The following is a 15,909-nucleotide window of genomic DNA, read 5'->3' as shown; positions in this document are numbered from 1 at the left end:
TGGAGAATGTTCCATGCGCACTTGAGAAGAAAGTGTAATCTGTTGTTTTTGGATGGAATGTCCTATAAATATCGATTAAGTCTATCTGGTATTGTGTCATTTAAAGCTTCTATTTCCTAATTAATGTTCCTTTTGGATGATCTGTCCATTGGTGTAAGTGAGGTGTTAAAGTCCCCCACTATTATTGTGTTACTGTCAATTTCCTCTTTTATAGCTGTTGGCAATTGCCTTATGTATTGAGGTGCTCCTATCTTGGGTGCATATATATTTATAATTGTTATATCTTCTTCTTGGATTGAGCCCTTGATCGTTATGTAGTGTCCTTCCTTGTCTCTTGTAACATTCTTTAAAAGTCTATTTTATCTGATATGAGTATAGCTACTCCAGCTTTCTTTTGATTTCCATTTGCATGGAATATCTTTTTCCATCCCCTCACTTTCAGTCTGTATGTGTCCCTAGGTCTGAAGTGGGTCTCTTGTAGACAGCATATATATGGGTCTTGTTTTTGTATCCATTCAGCAAGCCTGTGTCTTTTGGTTCGAGCATTTAATCCATTCACGTTTAAGGTAATTATCGATATGTATGTTCCTATGACCATTTTCTTAATTGTTTTGGGTTTGGTTTTGTAGGTCCTTTTCTTTTCCTGTGTTTCACACTTAGAGAAGTTCCTTTAACATTTTTTGTAGAGCTGGTTTGGTGGTGCTGAGGTCTCTTAGGTTTTGCTTGTCTGTAAAGCTTTTGATTTCTCCATTGAATCTGAATGAGATCCTTGCCAGGTAGAGGCATCTTGGTTGTAGGTTCTTCCCTTTCATCACTTTAAGTATATCATGGCAATTCCTTCTGGCTTTTAGAGTTTCTGCTTAGAAATCAGCTGTTAACCTTATGGGAGGTCCCTTGTATGTTATTTGTCATTTTTCCCTTGCTGCTTTCAATAATTTTTCTTTGTCTTTAATTTTTGTCAATTTGATTACTATGTGTCTTGGTGTGTTTTTCCTTGGGTTTATCCTGTATGGGACTCACTGCGCTTCCTGGACTTTGGTGGATATTTCCTTTCACATGTTAGGGAAGTTTTCAACTTTAGTGTCTTCAAATATTTTCTCTGGTCCTTTCTCTCTGTCTTCTCCTTCTGGGACCCCTATAATGCAAATGTTGTTGCGTTTAATGTTGTCCCAGAAGTCTCTTAGGCTCTCTTCATTTCTTTTCATTCTTTTTTCTTTATTCTGTTTCACAGCAGTGAATTCCACCATTCTGTCTTCCAGCTCACTTATCCATTCTTCTGCCTCAGTTATTCTGCTATCGATTCCTTCTATTGTATTTTTCATTTCAGTTATTGTATTGTTCATCTCTGTTTGTTCTTTAATTCTTCTAGGTTTTTGTTTAACATTTCTTGCATCTTTTCAGTCTTTGCCTCCATTGTTTTTCCGAGATCCTGGATCATCTTCACTATCATTATTCTGAATTCTTTTTCTGGAAGGTTGCCTATCTCCACTTCATTTAGTTGTTTTTCTGGGGTTTTATCTTGTTCCTTCATCTGGTATATAGCCCTCTGCCTTTTCATGTTGTCTGTGTTTCTGTGTATGTGGTTTTTGTTCCACAGTCTGCAGGATTGTAGTTCTTCTTGCTTCTGCTGTCTACCTTCTGGTGTGTGGGGCTATCTAAGAGGCTTGATGGGAGGGACTGGTGGTGGGTAGAGCTGACTGTTGCTCTTGTGGGCAGAGCTCAGTAAAACTTTAATCCACTTGACTGTTGATGGGTCGGGCTGGGTTCCCTCCCTGTTGGTTATTTGGCCTGAGGCAACCCAACACTGGAGCCTACCTGGGCTCTTTTGTGGGGCTAATGAGAGACTCTTGGAGGGCTCACGTCAAGGAGTACGTCCCAGAACTTCTGCTGCCAGTGTCCTTTTCCACATGGTGAAACAGAGCCACCCCCCACCTCTGCAGGAGACCCTCCAACACTAGCAGGTTGGTGTGGTTCAGTCTTTTTCAGGGTCACTGCTCCTTCCCCTGGGTCCAGATGCGCACACTACTTTGTGTGTGCCCTCCAAGAGTGGAGTCTCTGTTTCCCCCACTCCTGTAGAAGTCCTGCAGTCAATTCCCACTAGGCTTCAAAGTTTGATTCTCTAGGAATTCCTCCTCCCATTGCCAGACCCCGAGGTTGGGAAGCCTGACTTGGGGCTCAGAACGTTCACTCCAGTGTGTAGACTTCTGTGGTATAAGTGTTCACCAGTCTGTGGGTCACCCACCCACCAGTTATGGGCTTTGATTTTTACTGTGATTGCACCCCTCGTACCATCTCATTGTGGCTTGTCCTTTGTCTTTGGATGTGGGGTATCTTTTTTGGTGAGTTCCAGTGTCTTCCTTTCGATGATTGTCCATCAGCTAGTTGTGATTATGGTGTTCTCGCAAGAGGGCATGAGAGCACATCCTTCTATTCCGCCATCTTGGTTCCTCCTCCCCAGCTCTTGGTTTTATTGATTTTTTTTCTATTTTTTTTTTAAATCTCTATTTTATTTACTTCTTTCCTTCAGCTGTCTTTAGGTTTTGTTTGTTTGCTCTTCTTTTTGTAATTCTATTAGGTGGTAGGTTAAGATATTTATTTGAGATTTTTCTTCCTTTTTTGAGGAAGGCCTGTATCACTATGAACTTCCCTCTAAGAACTGCTTTTGCTGCATCCCATAAATTTTATATGGTTGCGTTTTCATTGTCATTTGCCTCAAGATATTTTAAAATTTCTTCTTTGATTTCATCGTTGATCTATTTGATTTTTAGTAGCATGTTGTCTAGTCTCCATGTGAGTGGGGTTTTTTTCTCATTTCTTTTTCAGTGGTTGATTTCTTGTTTAATACCATTGTGATTAGAAAAGATGCTTGAAATAATTTCTACACTCTTAATTTTTTTGAGGCTTGTTTTGTGGCCTAGTATGTGGTCGATCCTAGAGAATGTTCCATGTGTACTTGAAAAGAATGTGTATTCTGCTTTTTTTGGATGTACTGTCCTGAAAATATAAAGTCTAACTGTTCTATTGTATCATTTAGGATCTCTGTTGCCTTACTGATTTTTTGCCTCAAAGATCTGTCCATTGATGTGAGTGGGGTGTTAAAGTCTCCTACTATTATTGTCTTCCCATCAGTTTCTCCGTTTATGTCTGTTAGTATTTGTTTTATGTATTTCAGTGCTCCTATATTAAGTGCATATATGTTGACGAGTGTAAAATTCTCTTCTTGTATTGATCCTTTTAGCATTATATAGTGTCCTTCTTTATCTTTCTTTATGCCCTTTGTTTTAAAGTCTGTTTTGTCTGATGTGAGTATTGCAACCCCTGCTTTCTCCTCATTTCTGTTTGCATGAAATATCTTTTTCCATCCCCTCACTTTCAATTGATACGTGTCCTTTGCCCTAAAGTGGGTCTCTTGGAGCAGCATATTGTCGGCTCTTGTTTTTTTAACCAATCTGTCACTGTGTGTCTTTGGATTGGAGCATTTAGTCTATTAACATTTAGGGTAATTATTGATAGATATGTATTTATTGCCATTTTAAACCTTGTTTACCAATTGATTTTGTATTTCTTCTTTTTTCCTTTTGTGGTTTGATGATTTTCTTTTGTATTATGCCTATGTTCTCTTCTTTTTGTTTTTTTGGAATCTATTATATGTTTTTGATTTATGGTTGCCTTGTTTTCTCAAGTATATTAACCCCTTTCTGTATCTACTTGCTTTAGATTGATAGTCATATAGGCTCAAACACATTATAGAAAAAAAAAATTCTACAATTTTTTTTTTTTTTTACTCTTCTTCCCCACATTTTATGACTTTGTCCCCTTTATATCTTCATGTTCATCCTTTTGCTGTTCATTGTGGTTATCATCTCTTTCACAGATTTTTAAAAAAATCTCTCTACTGGCTTATTTAAGTGATTTACTTTCCAATTGTGATTTTCTGTTTCCTATAGATTCTTACTTCTTTCCTTTTTAGAGAAGACCTTTAATATTTCCTTTAGGATATGTTTTTTATTGCTGTATTCTTTTAATTTTTGCTTGTCTGAGAAATTCTTTCTGTCTCCTTCTAAATGAAGATCTTGCTGGGTAGAATATTCTAGGTTGCAGATTTTCCCCTCAGGACTTTGAATATGTCTTGCTACTCCCTTCAGGCCTGCAACGTTTCTATAGAGAAATCAGCTGATTGCCTTATGGGGGTTCCCTTGTAATTAACTCTTTGTTTTTCTCTTGCTGCCTTTAGAATCCTCTCTTTAATATTTGCCAACTTAATTATACTATGTCTTGGTGTAGGTCTGTTTATCTGAGTTTATCTTATGTGGAACCCTCTGTGCTTCCTGTACCTGGATATCTGTTTCCTTCTTTAGGTTTGGGATGTTTTAGCCATAATTTCTTCAAATACATTTTCAATCCCCTTTTGTCTTCTCCTTCTGGGATTCCTATTATGCATAGATTGGCATGCTTTGTATTATCCCATAGGTCTCTTATGTTCTTTCATTTTTTTTTTTTCATTTGGGTGTCTGTCTGCTGTTCTAATTGGGTGATTTTCATTATTCTATCTTCCAGATCATTTATTCGTTCTGCATTATTCATCATGCGATTCATTGCCTTTAGGTCAGCTTTTGTCTCTGCGAATGAATTTCCTAATTTTTCTTGCCTCCTCTTTATAGTTTCTAGTTTGTTTGTTTTTACAGTAATCTGCATTTCTGTCAATAGCCTTTCTTAATTCCTTCAGTATTTTCATTACCTCCTTTGTGAACTCGGTGTCTATTAGACTGAAGAGGTTTGTTTCACTGTTTGTTCCTTCAGGGAAGTTCTCTTGATCTTTCAATTGAGAGTGGTTCCTCTGCTTCTTCATTTTTTCCCCTTATATTTCTCCTACTCTGTGAGTTTAGGAGAAATAATTAACTACTGTGGTCTTGGAGGGTTATTTTTATGTGGGAGCATCCCTGTGTAGCCTGCGTGAGTTTAGTATTTTTTGGTGCGAGGGCTGTTTTTAGTATGGATGCCTGCTGCCCCTTTCCTCAGTGTATGCTGGCCATTATCCCCTTAATAGGAGGTGTGACTGGTATTTTGGTGACCAGAACCTGCACTGGATATTGAGTGGGGCCTCCTCTTTGCTCTGTGGTTGTCACTGTCCTGTCACTGTCGCTGCCCTGTCAGGGGCAGGGTCTGCTCCCTAGTTGTTGGAGTAGAAGCCCCCAATCCATTTCTGAGCCGTGTTTCTGAGCTTCAGTATGAGATAGGCAGGACTGGAGTGTACCCACTGGAAGGGAGCCCCTGGGTATTCCTCCGCTGGAGCTGTTGACCAATGAGTGTGCGCTGTTGTGTCACCTTCTTATCTGTTGTGCAGGCTCACCAAGTACATTGTTGTTTGCACTGCCCTTGGCCCCACCCTCAACTTTGGGAATGCCAGCACTCGGCCCTAGCGTCCCTCAGGCGTCGTTTTCACAAGGCCACCAGCACAGATCCACTGAAGTCAGGCTTTAGGACCACAGCAGTTGCGCGCCTGGACCCAATGTGGAAGGCTATGGAGGCAGCCCAGACCCTGGCCAAGCCCCCATGTGCACGTGCCCGCACAGTCCAGCCCACGGCTGCTAAGGCCAGACCTAGCCCAGTGGCAGAAGCACCCGTTGTGCGTTTGGATGTCCCACAGGCGCTGAATTTACAAAGCTGGTGGCACAGGTGTAAAACTGTGGCTCACGCAGTCGCTGGGAGAGATTTCAGCCCTGCTTCCTAAGTCACGCGGCCCCTGGCACTCAGCTGTGGATGCTGCTTTTAGTGTTCAACAGGGAAAAACAAGAAAGATGATGCAAAACGAAATGCCAGTTTTCGGCCGTGGCATTGTATTCCAGGAAAGCGAGTAACCCGAAGAGAGGTAAGCCACGACAGTAAGGAGCAATGTACTTACTGTAAGGAGGAAGAACATTGGAAAACAGATTGCCCTAGGCTGAATCATGAGAAGAAACACAGTAAGACGAGAGCCTCTCACATGGTAGAAAGAGAGGAACACTCTGATGAATGAAGAGGCCTGGGGCTCCCTTGGACTTGGTGCCTAATTCCCCACACCCGGAGCCCTGGGTAGAATTGCCAGTGGGGAATGAGCTGCAAGTTTGCTGGGATGAAGGAGAAGACTGATCATTATTCTGGGAAAAAGCTGGAAGATGGCCCCAAATTCTTGTGATGTTGATATGGTTCCTGGCAAGTCCACTGTGTTGAGACCTTCTCTGACTACCCTGCTCTGGACCACTTTGCTGGTGGTGACATGAGACGGACGGTTGCTATAGGTGTTATCAAAGCAGTGGACAAGAAGGCAGTTGGAGCTGGCAAGGTCACCAAGTCTGCCCAGAAAGCTCAGAAGGTTAAATGAATATTATATCCGCCACCCCAGTCTTAATCAGTGGTCAAAGATGGTCTCAGAACAGTTGGTCTCGACTGGCCATTCAAGTTTCATAGTAAAAGACTAGTTAATAACAACAATTCATTGTAAAACCTTCAGAAAAAGGAGAATTTTTTGTGGACCATTTGTTTTGTGTGTGGCAGTTTTAAGTTACTAGTTTTTAAAATCAGTATCTTTTAATTGGTTAAAGCCCTCCTTAAGGAAACATTATCCCCTGATTTGGATTAAGCCATTGGAATTACATTCATCCTGGAGACCACAATAGGAAAAACTGAGAAAATGGATACTAATTTAACTTGAGATAAGGCCTTGCCAGTTGCCCTGCTATGAATCAGTGGCTCCCAGTAGTAGGCTTAAATTAAGTCCCTTTGAAACACTGAATGGTAGGCCATTCCAGGTGTCTGCCCAGGTGATAGAATCTATAGATGCTTTAAAAGACCTAGCAGTTGCCAGTGATGTTGAAACTTTGGGCACTATACTAATCTCTGTTCATGAGTTTGCCTCCAACAGGTCTGCCTATATAACTGAAGTAGATGGGAATTTCATTGTAGCTGGAGAAGGGTCAACCAAGTTGTTTATTTTTGTCTAAATAAATAGCACAGGAATTTAGTATATGTACTGAGAACTGGAACCAAAACACCCAAGTTCAATTACAAATGAGACAACAAAGTGCTAACGGGCTTCCTCAGGTTCAGATAGTTGTAGATATATAAAAGGACAGACTAAATATTCTAAGGAATGTTTGTCACCTCCGGAAGTAGCCAGAGCGGTCCTCGTCCTTTTCCCACAAGTTGGTGGAGTGGACATTGGCAGTCAAGAATTGTAATAGGAAAGAACCTTTGTATTCTATTACAAGTTAATCACTAAAAGTATGTTGCCTATAAGCTTAAGTTATACATAGTGGCCCATCTCTGGGAACCCTGTCTCCCAGGTAATGAGCATTAAGCTAAAAAAACCTTTGTTTAGCTCACAGGAAACATCCTGACCAGGCCCACCTGTGAATGACTGCAGGCAGGAAGAAATTAACACATCCCCTATGGAGGTGGACCAGAACCAGGAAATGTTTGACTTTACTCCCTCCTCTTTTAGTATAAAAGAAGCCTGAGTTCTAACTCAGGCACGATGGTTCTTTGGGGCACAAGTTCACCATCTTCTTGGTCTGCCAGCTTTTCACTATTCCTTGCCCCAACAGCTCATCTCTTGATTTCTTGGCCTGTTGTGTGGTGAGCAGTATGAGCTTGGACTTGGTAACACTGAGCCCAGGAAGTGCAAAATTCCAGAAGGGAGATTTAGCTTAGGTGCTAGAAAGGAGAGTCTGCTAGAGACCATGGAACGAGCTATATTCCCGAATTTCTCTCTCCAGCCACTTGCAAGCAGAGGTTTGATGGCCACCTTTTAGGGTTTCTCTTAATGCTATGAGATTGTTCTAGGTAACCTCAAAAGCTCCTTCAAGGTTCTACGATTCCATCAGCCTTGTCCTTGGCCAAATGTATTAATTAGGACTGTGACTTCATATAGCAGGCACCCAACTAACCAGAGCTTGAATGTATGGGCTCTCTTGGAAGAGCAAAGATGCAGCCGATCCTCAGTCGTAACGGAACCAGGAACGTGAAACCTGCAGGACTCTCTTCAATTCATGCCTCCACTTTGGCTTTGCTGACTTTCTTCTCTTTCTTAATCCAATTTCCATTATGTATCAGAAAACATAGCCACTGACAGCTCCTGGCCTTTTTTTTTTCCCCCATCTAATAGTTTCTGTCACTGGAGATGAACTGCCTCTTTGGTATCAAGGCAAAAAATAACACATCTTCACAGGCAAGGGTACAGACTGACCCATTTTAGGAGTCTGCACCCCCTATACCACCATCAGTTGAAGCCAGAAGAATGGGACTAGTTAGAAAATGGCAGGTCTCTTGGGAACACTATGGATAGACCAGAAAAGGAAGCATACTAAACAAAATAGTCCCCTACCTCAAAGCAAGACAGGACGCTGGTGCTCGGGCATTAAGAACACCACAGGTTTAAAGTCTTTCTAACTGCACCGTATACAAACTATGAACATAAATTTTAGGACTCGGGAATCTTCCAAGTTGATAGCCACAGTCTTTCCGAGAATATCTGAAAGGGATATTCACTGTTAGTCTGTGTATTCGGCAACTGTAATGTGCTTAGTGCTGAGCTAGGTGCTATGCTGGGTACAGAGCTATAGACCATGGTTCCTATGTTCAAAGATCTAACAATTGAATGGGATTAGGACTGAGGAGCATTCTGAGAACCATTTTAAATATAATAGAGGATTATCCCTCACCAATGACTTTATGAATAGTCCTCGCATCAAGTTTAAGTTAAAACTATCTTCTCAAGGAAAACCTCAATGGTTCAGAAATAGCTTAGGCTACAGAAATCTGTATTGTTTATTCATTTGTTCGCTCATAAACACTTCGTATGAACTCATCTTTGCTTTAGACACACTACTAAATGGTAGAGTTACATTTCCCTACCCTCAAATTTCTCAGCTGCTGTTCTCTCTACCTGGAATATTCTTCACCTAACTCCCATCTCCCATTGCCACCATCACCTTGTATTTAACTCTTGTTCATTTTTATAGATATTAGCCTTCCTCGACTCTCTTGACTGGGTTAAAACACTGCTGTATATTCCCATAGCTTTTATCCCCTTTGGAAAGTTATCTTACTTGTAATTTTTTACCCAATGTGTGTCTTCCGTAGCAGAATGGAAGTCCCATGGGGATAGGGCCATGCTTTTTCTGTTCACTACAATGCCTAAAATAGTGTCTCAAAATAGCAAGGACTAAATATTCATTAATTTGGCAGGTATTTATGGAACGTCTGTGTCCAGCATTGTTCTTATCACTGAGGATACAAAAGGGGGGAAAAACCCATATATGGTCCCTTCCTTGAAGGAGCTTATCAGTTAGTCAAAGTGTTGATTTAATGATGCAAGAATGTTTAACTCAAACTCCTTATTTCCCAGGTGAAGAAGTGATTGCCAGAGAGACTAAGTGACTTAAGTCATATGAAGAATTTGAGTGCCGTAAGTTGTTTTTTTTGTTTTTTTATTCCCTCTTACACACTGCTTCTCAATACACATTTCACAAACCAAAGGTGGATGTATGAACTTCTGTTCATTCAGTCCATGGATGCTAGAGGATACTGAAGCATCATGAGCTGTGTGAGCGGAGACAAACATTGCAGAGAATGTGATTTTGATGCCAAGAATGTTAAAGGTTAAGTCAGTACAGACAGCTTTGGTGATTTCTTGGCCAATTCTCCCACAGCCCCCATGATAGTGACCATCATGTCCTTCATCTTTGCTTGTGGACCCTCGGTGTCTGGAGTTCCTGGGAAAGTGAAGGTGTTGGCGTCGATGCAGCCATGTGGTTAGGGTTTAGTCAGGAACTGCTACAGGAGAGCTCAGTCCTGAGCCAGGAATTGCAGGAAGGGACTAACATGGATCACTTCTGAGAAAGTAGAAGGGCTTTTCAGGAGAGGGCATAAAAAAAGGCAAGGAGATTTTTAGGAGTGTATGAACAGCAAATAGCTTGCTAGAGCAGACAGTATATATTAAATAGTGAAAATATGGGATAGATATGGGGGACTGGGCTGGAATCGAGTCCTTGGAAATGAAAGAAATGGCTGGTTCAAGGAATGGAGAGAGAACTAGGTTTGGATTTCAGTTGGATTTCTAATTAATCAAACTCGCTCTTAAATTTAGAGCCGGGGAGGACTTCCACTGGAACTCTGCTGGGGTTCTTTCTCGCAGTTTGAGGAAAAACCACCCTAGAAGGGTATGGAGAGACCCTCTCCTCCACTCATACTCACGCGACAGAAGCCAGTCTCTGGACAGGTTGTTATATCAGTTGCTCCATGTCAGGTTACCACGTGTGTGTCCCCAACTGAAAATGCACCCCACCCCAGTCCCCCACAAAGTTGAACTGACACATCAGTGGAAACACATAGCATAGTGCCAACTGTCACCCTCACCATCTCCAACCAGGGAATGACAGAGCCTGTGCGTGATTCTCTTTGACTGCTGTCAGTGGAGGCCACACTGACTCAGAAATCTCACTCGTTTAAATCTGTGAGTTGCTGAGTCATTTCGTCAGAAAGCACCTCAATTCTGCAATAATCTTTTTTAAAAGCAACCAGTTTTAATGATGTGAGCCGAAATCCTTTGGCATTTTAAAGTGCTCTACTGAGGGCTATCTGCTAAGACTAGCGGTTTGCTTCTGTTATGGAGAGGCGGAAAAGATGATTTCATTGTCTTTAAATCACGTGCGGGCTCAGGGAATGAGCTGTAGCAGGCTTGGGAATGTGCGGGAAGAAGTCAGAAGGCCATGCATACAACGTCTGCAAAGAAAATGTTTTATTTAAAGTGTTAAACACCATCACGAGAATGAATTTGAGTTTTACATTAGTTGGTGTTCATTACAGGACTAATCTGCCCTTTTTTTTTTCCAGCTGGAATTCCCTTTACTTTTAAAACATACTATGTACAGGGCAGCAATGGTCACTGGAATAGTGCTATTTACATGACTAAACCACAAGTCGAGGTGCAGACATGTGAAAATTAAAAAAAAAAATACACCAACATTAAAATAAATACTGCATAATGACAGGAATGTACAAATATTCCATACAGTCATGTCCTTCTTATTAAAATTAGAAATAATTTATATAGGAATATGCACAAAAGATTATGTGACTGCGTCTTAGTATCAGGAAAATGGTAAACGTTTATTCTAAGGGAGAGTATAGACACTATAGGTCTAGTAAGTCAATTGTTGCTGGTACACAAGTGTCTAAATTATTTCCGTAGAGTTTTATTCGTTCTTTTCAACTTTACCTGGGTCCATCGTAGGTCTCAGAATGTCAAGACACAGTCTCGGTGTATTTCGTATTGCACCACATAAAGAGAAGGCATTTTTAGTGATACTCATTTTTAACTTTTGCACCGTATCAAGCATGATAGTTTTGAATGGTCAACACTGAACTTAAAAAGGAACACAAGAGAGCAATTTTTGTGCGTGGCCTTAAACAAATGGTATGTACGTGGATTTCAAAAGTTGTTGCAAGAAGTTAAAATCCATCTATAAGAATGTATTATCAAAGTGCACAGAAAGAAACAAAGAAATATGGGTGGTTTATTACATTACTCGGTGACTTTTCTCCTAAGTCGGGGAACTTAAGAGAAATTTGACCTTGCAGCACCACCCAATGGTAATAACTGTCTGTAAAACCAAAGGCAGGGGTTTGATTTTGGGGATTCGGGTGTAGACTTTTGGTGATGGCATCAAAGAACTGTAAATAGGCAGACTGACTTTCTTTGAGTCACCTAAAAATTGGAGCTTTAAAATTATCTGTTGCAAATTTATGTTTGCTATATTTCTTTAGAAATATAATTTGTGAAAAATTGAATTTTACTACGGATAAATGAATTAATACACAGTCTTGTGTTTCAGGGCTCCAAACTGTTAGCGTTTCTATTCACATAGTAAGTGGAAATTGGCTAAAGGAATTGCTTCATGCTTTAATTAATTAGAAAACAAAACACAAACCGAAGACCTTCTAAAAATAATACTTTAACCCCTGTATGAATAATGCTGGTGCTAAAAACAAATTTATTAGACATTACAATGGCCACATGATTTTAGGATTTTCCTGTAAACTGAACTTTGAAGATGAAAATAAAATTACCATGCACTGTACAATAAATTGCAAAAGTTCAAATATCTTCTTTATCAAATACATGCTGACTTGCTCTAATGTACTCCCAAGTCATGTTGCAAAATCCTTTTCAACATGCTTGAAATAAAGAAAGCTCTTAGTTTTTTCCCCGCCTTGAGAAACTCAGAGAGAGATTCAGAAGCATCTACAGCTCTGAATCAAACATGGGGTATAAGAGAGTATCAGGTCAAAAACTTGTAATTTTTTAGCATAATGTTCACTCTGGTAGGGAGAAAGAAAATAAAAGCTTAAAAGAGCGAGAAGAAGAAAAGTGAGATAGAGGAAGAAAGATGTGAACAATTTGCACATATTGAACTTTAATATTTGTATATTTAACATGGAAATAAATTGAATATGTTATACTTATTTGTCACATGAATTTTAAGTATTTTCTAGAAAGTATTTTCTTCTGTAATGTCTGCCAAAACACAGACTATGATTACTTTAAAGAGTAAACATGGTGTGTCTTTGTATCACCCTGTTGCATTCTCTCCCTTTTTTAAAACCATGCACTAGTGAAATTTATTTTTAAAAATAATATAAATTGTTGAAAATGGCTGATTTTTATTTTTTGCAAGTTGCAGCCCCAAGAAAATAATTTAAGTATTCAGCTAATCTGTGTCCATGCAAACAAAAGTTTAATTTCATTCAGTACAGTGGAGCCACAGAATTTTGTTTTTCAGAGTCCAACTCATCTTGGCATTAGTGGGTACCATGCCTGCTGGAGCTCTGAAGTCTGCCACTGTTCACGCTGTCACACGACTGGCTGCTCCCGTCCAGAGGAGCGCTGACGTTTTCGTCCTGGACCAAGTCTTTGGTCTCTTGCTTTTCACCTGATGCTTCCTAGGACTTCATGCCTTGACTTGTAACATGGCTTAATGGCTGGATAGCTCCATTTCTGTGGCATCACAGGACTTTGGGGTCAGAGAAATGAAGAAAAAGGAATGATAAAAATATAAAGGTGCCATTGAAAAGGGCTTTTGTTGCATGAAACTGACTCTTTGAGATTAATCCATGGCTTCAGATTGGACCAAAACGTGAGTGTTATTGAACTCCAAACCTGATAGTTCGTCATAGCTCCGCTCTTTCACCTGAGGGCCTTCTTTAGGGCACAATGTGTGCAACTTCCTCTGAGAACACAGGATCGCTTTGTATCCCTAGAAACAGGCTCAGAAGACACAACATTAAGCATGCAGTGTTACCAGGGTTTGCGACCTGTGGGGTTTTTTTCTTTTTTTGTAACGCTGGTTGCTATGACAACAGTTTTACAGCTGCTATGAACGAGAGTAAGAAGGTCCAGTTGAACTTTCCAGAGATGATTGGGAAGCTCTTCTTGTCAGAGGGGCCAAGGTTGGATCTACTAGGGAGGAAGTGGGGAAAAGTTTGAACCAGCCAATCACCATATTGGACAGCTCCAGTTCATCTAAAAGTATCTGGGCCACTCCCATAAAGGATTTGTGATCCATGCGGCCATAGTCTCCCCAGACTATGATCTGTTGACAAAATTAAAAGAGCAATGTCAGTATAATTGTGTATGTAAAAGCTTGTCAACTAAAATACATTCAGTTAGTGTGCTGACATCAAACATCAAGTTATGTAGTTGTATTTAATTACTGGGATAGTTGTCTTTGCTAGAATCCGAAGGTACGTTAGGAAAACTTTACAGGAGTGTTAAGATCATGAGCAATCAGGGAAGATGGGAGCTTATGTGTGATGGGGGTTTACGAGTCTATAGTCACTTTAAAGGAAACAACAGTGTGTATAGCTTTTTTTTTCTTTCTCACATTCATTTCCATTATGGTTTATTACAGGATATTGAATATATCGATAGTTCCCTAGTGTGTATAGCTTTATAGCACTGGCCACTACTTTGAAGTTTCCCAAGAATTTCAGCTGTGAGGAGTGGAAAAGGATGTGATAAGAAAAGATGTTGGATACAAAGTCTGACTCCATGAAGACACTTTCTTAGGTAAGGAATATATAATTCAGTAAATACCTGTAAAACCTTTCCTTGGGGACTTTCTTCAAAAGATAATAGTTGCTGGTAGAGGGGTTCCAGCGTCTTTCTTGCCACTTTTGTTTTCCTTTTGGCTATGCAGACTCCATTATCTAATAGATACACCTTTACATATGGTGCTTGGGAAAGAAAACACAGAGGAGAGTTAAGTGATGAGCTATGGTTACGGAACACCCAGCTTACAGGTGACATCTGCCACAGCTTAATCTTAGGCTGGAAGAGCCAGCGGTCAAAAATCACTGGCCTTTCCACATTACGTCAAAATCATTAGCTAAACAATAGATAACTATCAGCCATCAGGTAGTTTTAGGCAATGTTAACATAGCATCTGAGTTGATTACTATTTTGCCATCAACTGGTTATATAGATTTGAACAACCGTGTTAAAAAAAGGAGAAATGCTTCCAGTCCCTAACAATTTCAAGAAAGAGGTCTCGCTCAGTTTTTCATGTGTCAATACTTAAATCTAATTAAACGTGCTTGAAATTAGATTGTTTTACTCACCCATCCCCACAAATCATTGATCACTCAAAAGGGTTTATTTATTGATGGTGTGGGTACACAACAGGGGTGAGGTTTGATGTAATATGTTCAAAATTAGCCAGGAAGAGGCAACTAATTATGAATACCATGGGTTCAAGTTTTTCTGACAGACTCTTCATAAAAACATTTTCGTGCTTGTACAAACTGCAGGATTCTTTCCAGCAGAGTCAGTTGACTAAGCGCCAAGACGTTTATGAACACAACCGTCTTAATCACCACCGCAAGGTTGTACAATGGGTAACAACATACGTTACAATTTGGAATTTCTGCAGGGACAGGGAAGCTAGAGATTCAAAATGACAGTTCAGTCAGTGGAGGTGCTGAGGTGAGAAACAAGTTTCAGAATTGTTCTATACATCAGATCCAGTGTTCTCTACATCTCTGCATCAGACATCTGGAATCTGTGGCATTCCCCATGGCTCGAAGCACCTTAGATTATGACATTTCGGTATGAAATATGTGACATCACAATAAAAACTTATAATGGTGCCTCTCTATACATTACAGGAAGTAAGAATCTTAGAATGTCCTTCACATATGGGCTTATGCTACTTTGGGAACCTGCAACTATTTTTATTCTAATTCCAGGACTCTAAGGATTCTTAAGGAGAATTTAGAAGCTCCAGATAAACTGAAGAATAACACAAAACACTAGCTAACAAGAACTTCTTATGTACATGTCATACAAAATGAATGTGATAGGTTTTGTTTTGCAGTGGTTTCTACCATATATGTGCTTATCTTAACGACTTGTCTTATCCCCATCTGGCCACTCTCACTGGGTGCTCACTCAGGACAAACACACAAACTACCACTTAACTGTCTCATTTAGTATCCTTGATCATTTAAGAGCAAAGCTTCTAGTATCTAATCAAAAACAAAGTCTCTGAATTGAAAAGTGTGGATTATGAACAATAATAGAAGAATCTCTTCTGTTCTTACCTGGCAGTGTCTTGGAACCTGGTTTTACAACAAGGCCACGGGCCCGAATGATTTCCACCTCCAGCTGTCCCTTTTTGTCCATCATGCCTACCTGAATGTCACCTAATGGCGTGTGAGGAAGAAACAAACAGTGAGAGAAATGTTTGTGCCAAAGACCTTGGTTTAACATTGTTTCATCATTTCCTACATCTTTTCCTAAATTCAAATATATTTAAAAATTTATCAATGATACTTTACTTTAAAAAGCATACAAATTAAAATGGAAAAATT

At 40.0% G+C, this 15,909-nt stretch overlaps 1 protein-coding gene and 2 long non-coding RNA genes across 42 annotated transcripts in view; 2 read left to right on the top strand and 1 right to left on the bottom strand.

Annotated features, from left to right (window-relative positions):
* LOC132508267 (uncharacterized) overlaps nucleotides 1–11,024 on the top strand; it is a 56,768-nt gene extending 45,744 nt beyond the window's left edge. The window contains exons 2-3 of the long non-coding RNA XR_009536501.1: nucleotides 9,386–9,445; nucleotides 10,873–11,024. This is a non-coding gene — a long non-coding RNA (uncharacterized LOC132508267). The remainder of the gene's footprint in view (nucleotides 1–9,385; nucleotides 9,446–10,872) is intronic.
* A 1,674-nt stretch (nucleotides 11,025–12,698) lies between these two features.
* Nucleotides 12,699–15,909, bottom strand: part of RIMS2 (regulating synaptic membrane exocytosis 2) — a 576,987-nt gene continuing 573,776 nt past the window's right edge. For all 40 annotated transcript variants that reach the window (XM_060127293.1, XM_060127304.1, XM_060127300.1 and 37 more), the window contains 3 exons: nucleotides 15,640–15,741; nucleotides 14,135–14,274; nucleotides 12,699–13,631 (listed from right to left, as the gene is read on the bottom strand). In XM_060127293.1, the coding sequence (XP_059983276.1) occupies nucleotides 13,413–13,631; nucleotides 14,135–14,274; nucleotides 15,640–15,741 (461 nt within the window). In that variant the 3' untranslated portion in view covers nucleotides 12,699–13,412. The remainder of the gene's footprint in view (nucleotides 13,632–14,134; nucleotides 14,275–15,639; nucleotides 15,742–15,909) is intronic.
* On the top strand, nucleotides 12,835–15,823 carry LOC132507759 (uncharacterized). Its single transcript, XR_009536298.1, has 3 exons — nucleotides 12,835–13,175; nucleotides 13,950–14,107; nucleotides 15,647–15,823. It is a non-coding gene; the product is annotated as an uncharacterized LOC132507759 (long non-coding RNA).

The sequence above is a fragment of the Lagenorhynchus albirostris genome, chromosome 17, assembly GCF_949774975.1.
Source record: "Lagenorhynchus albirostris chromosome 17, mLagAlb1.1, whole genome shotgun sequence".
Lineage (NCBI taxonomy): Eukaryota > Metazoa > Chordata > Mammalia > Artiodactyla > Delphinidae > Lagenorhynchus > Lagenorhynchus albirostris.
The sequence above is the reverse complement of the archived record's forward strand: the minus strand, read 5'-3'. Positions and strand labels throughout refer to the sequence as shown.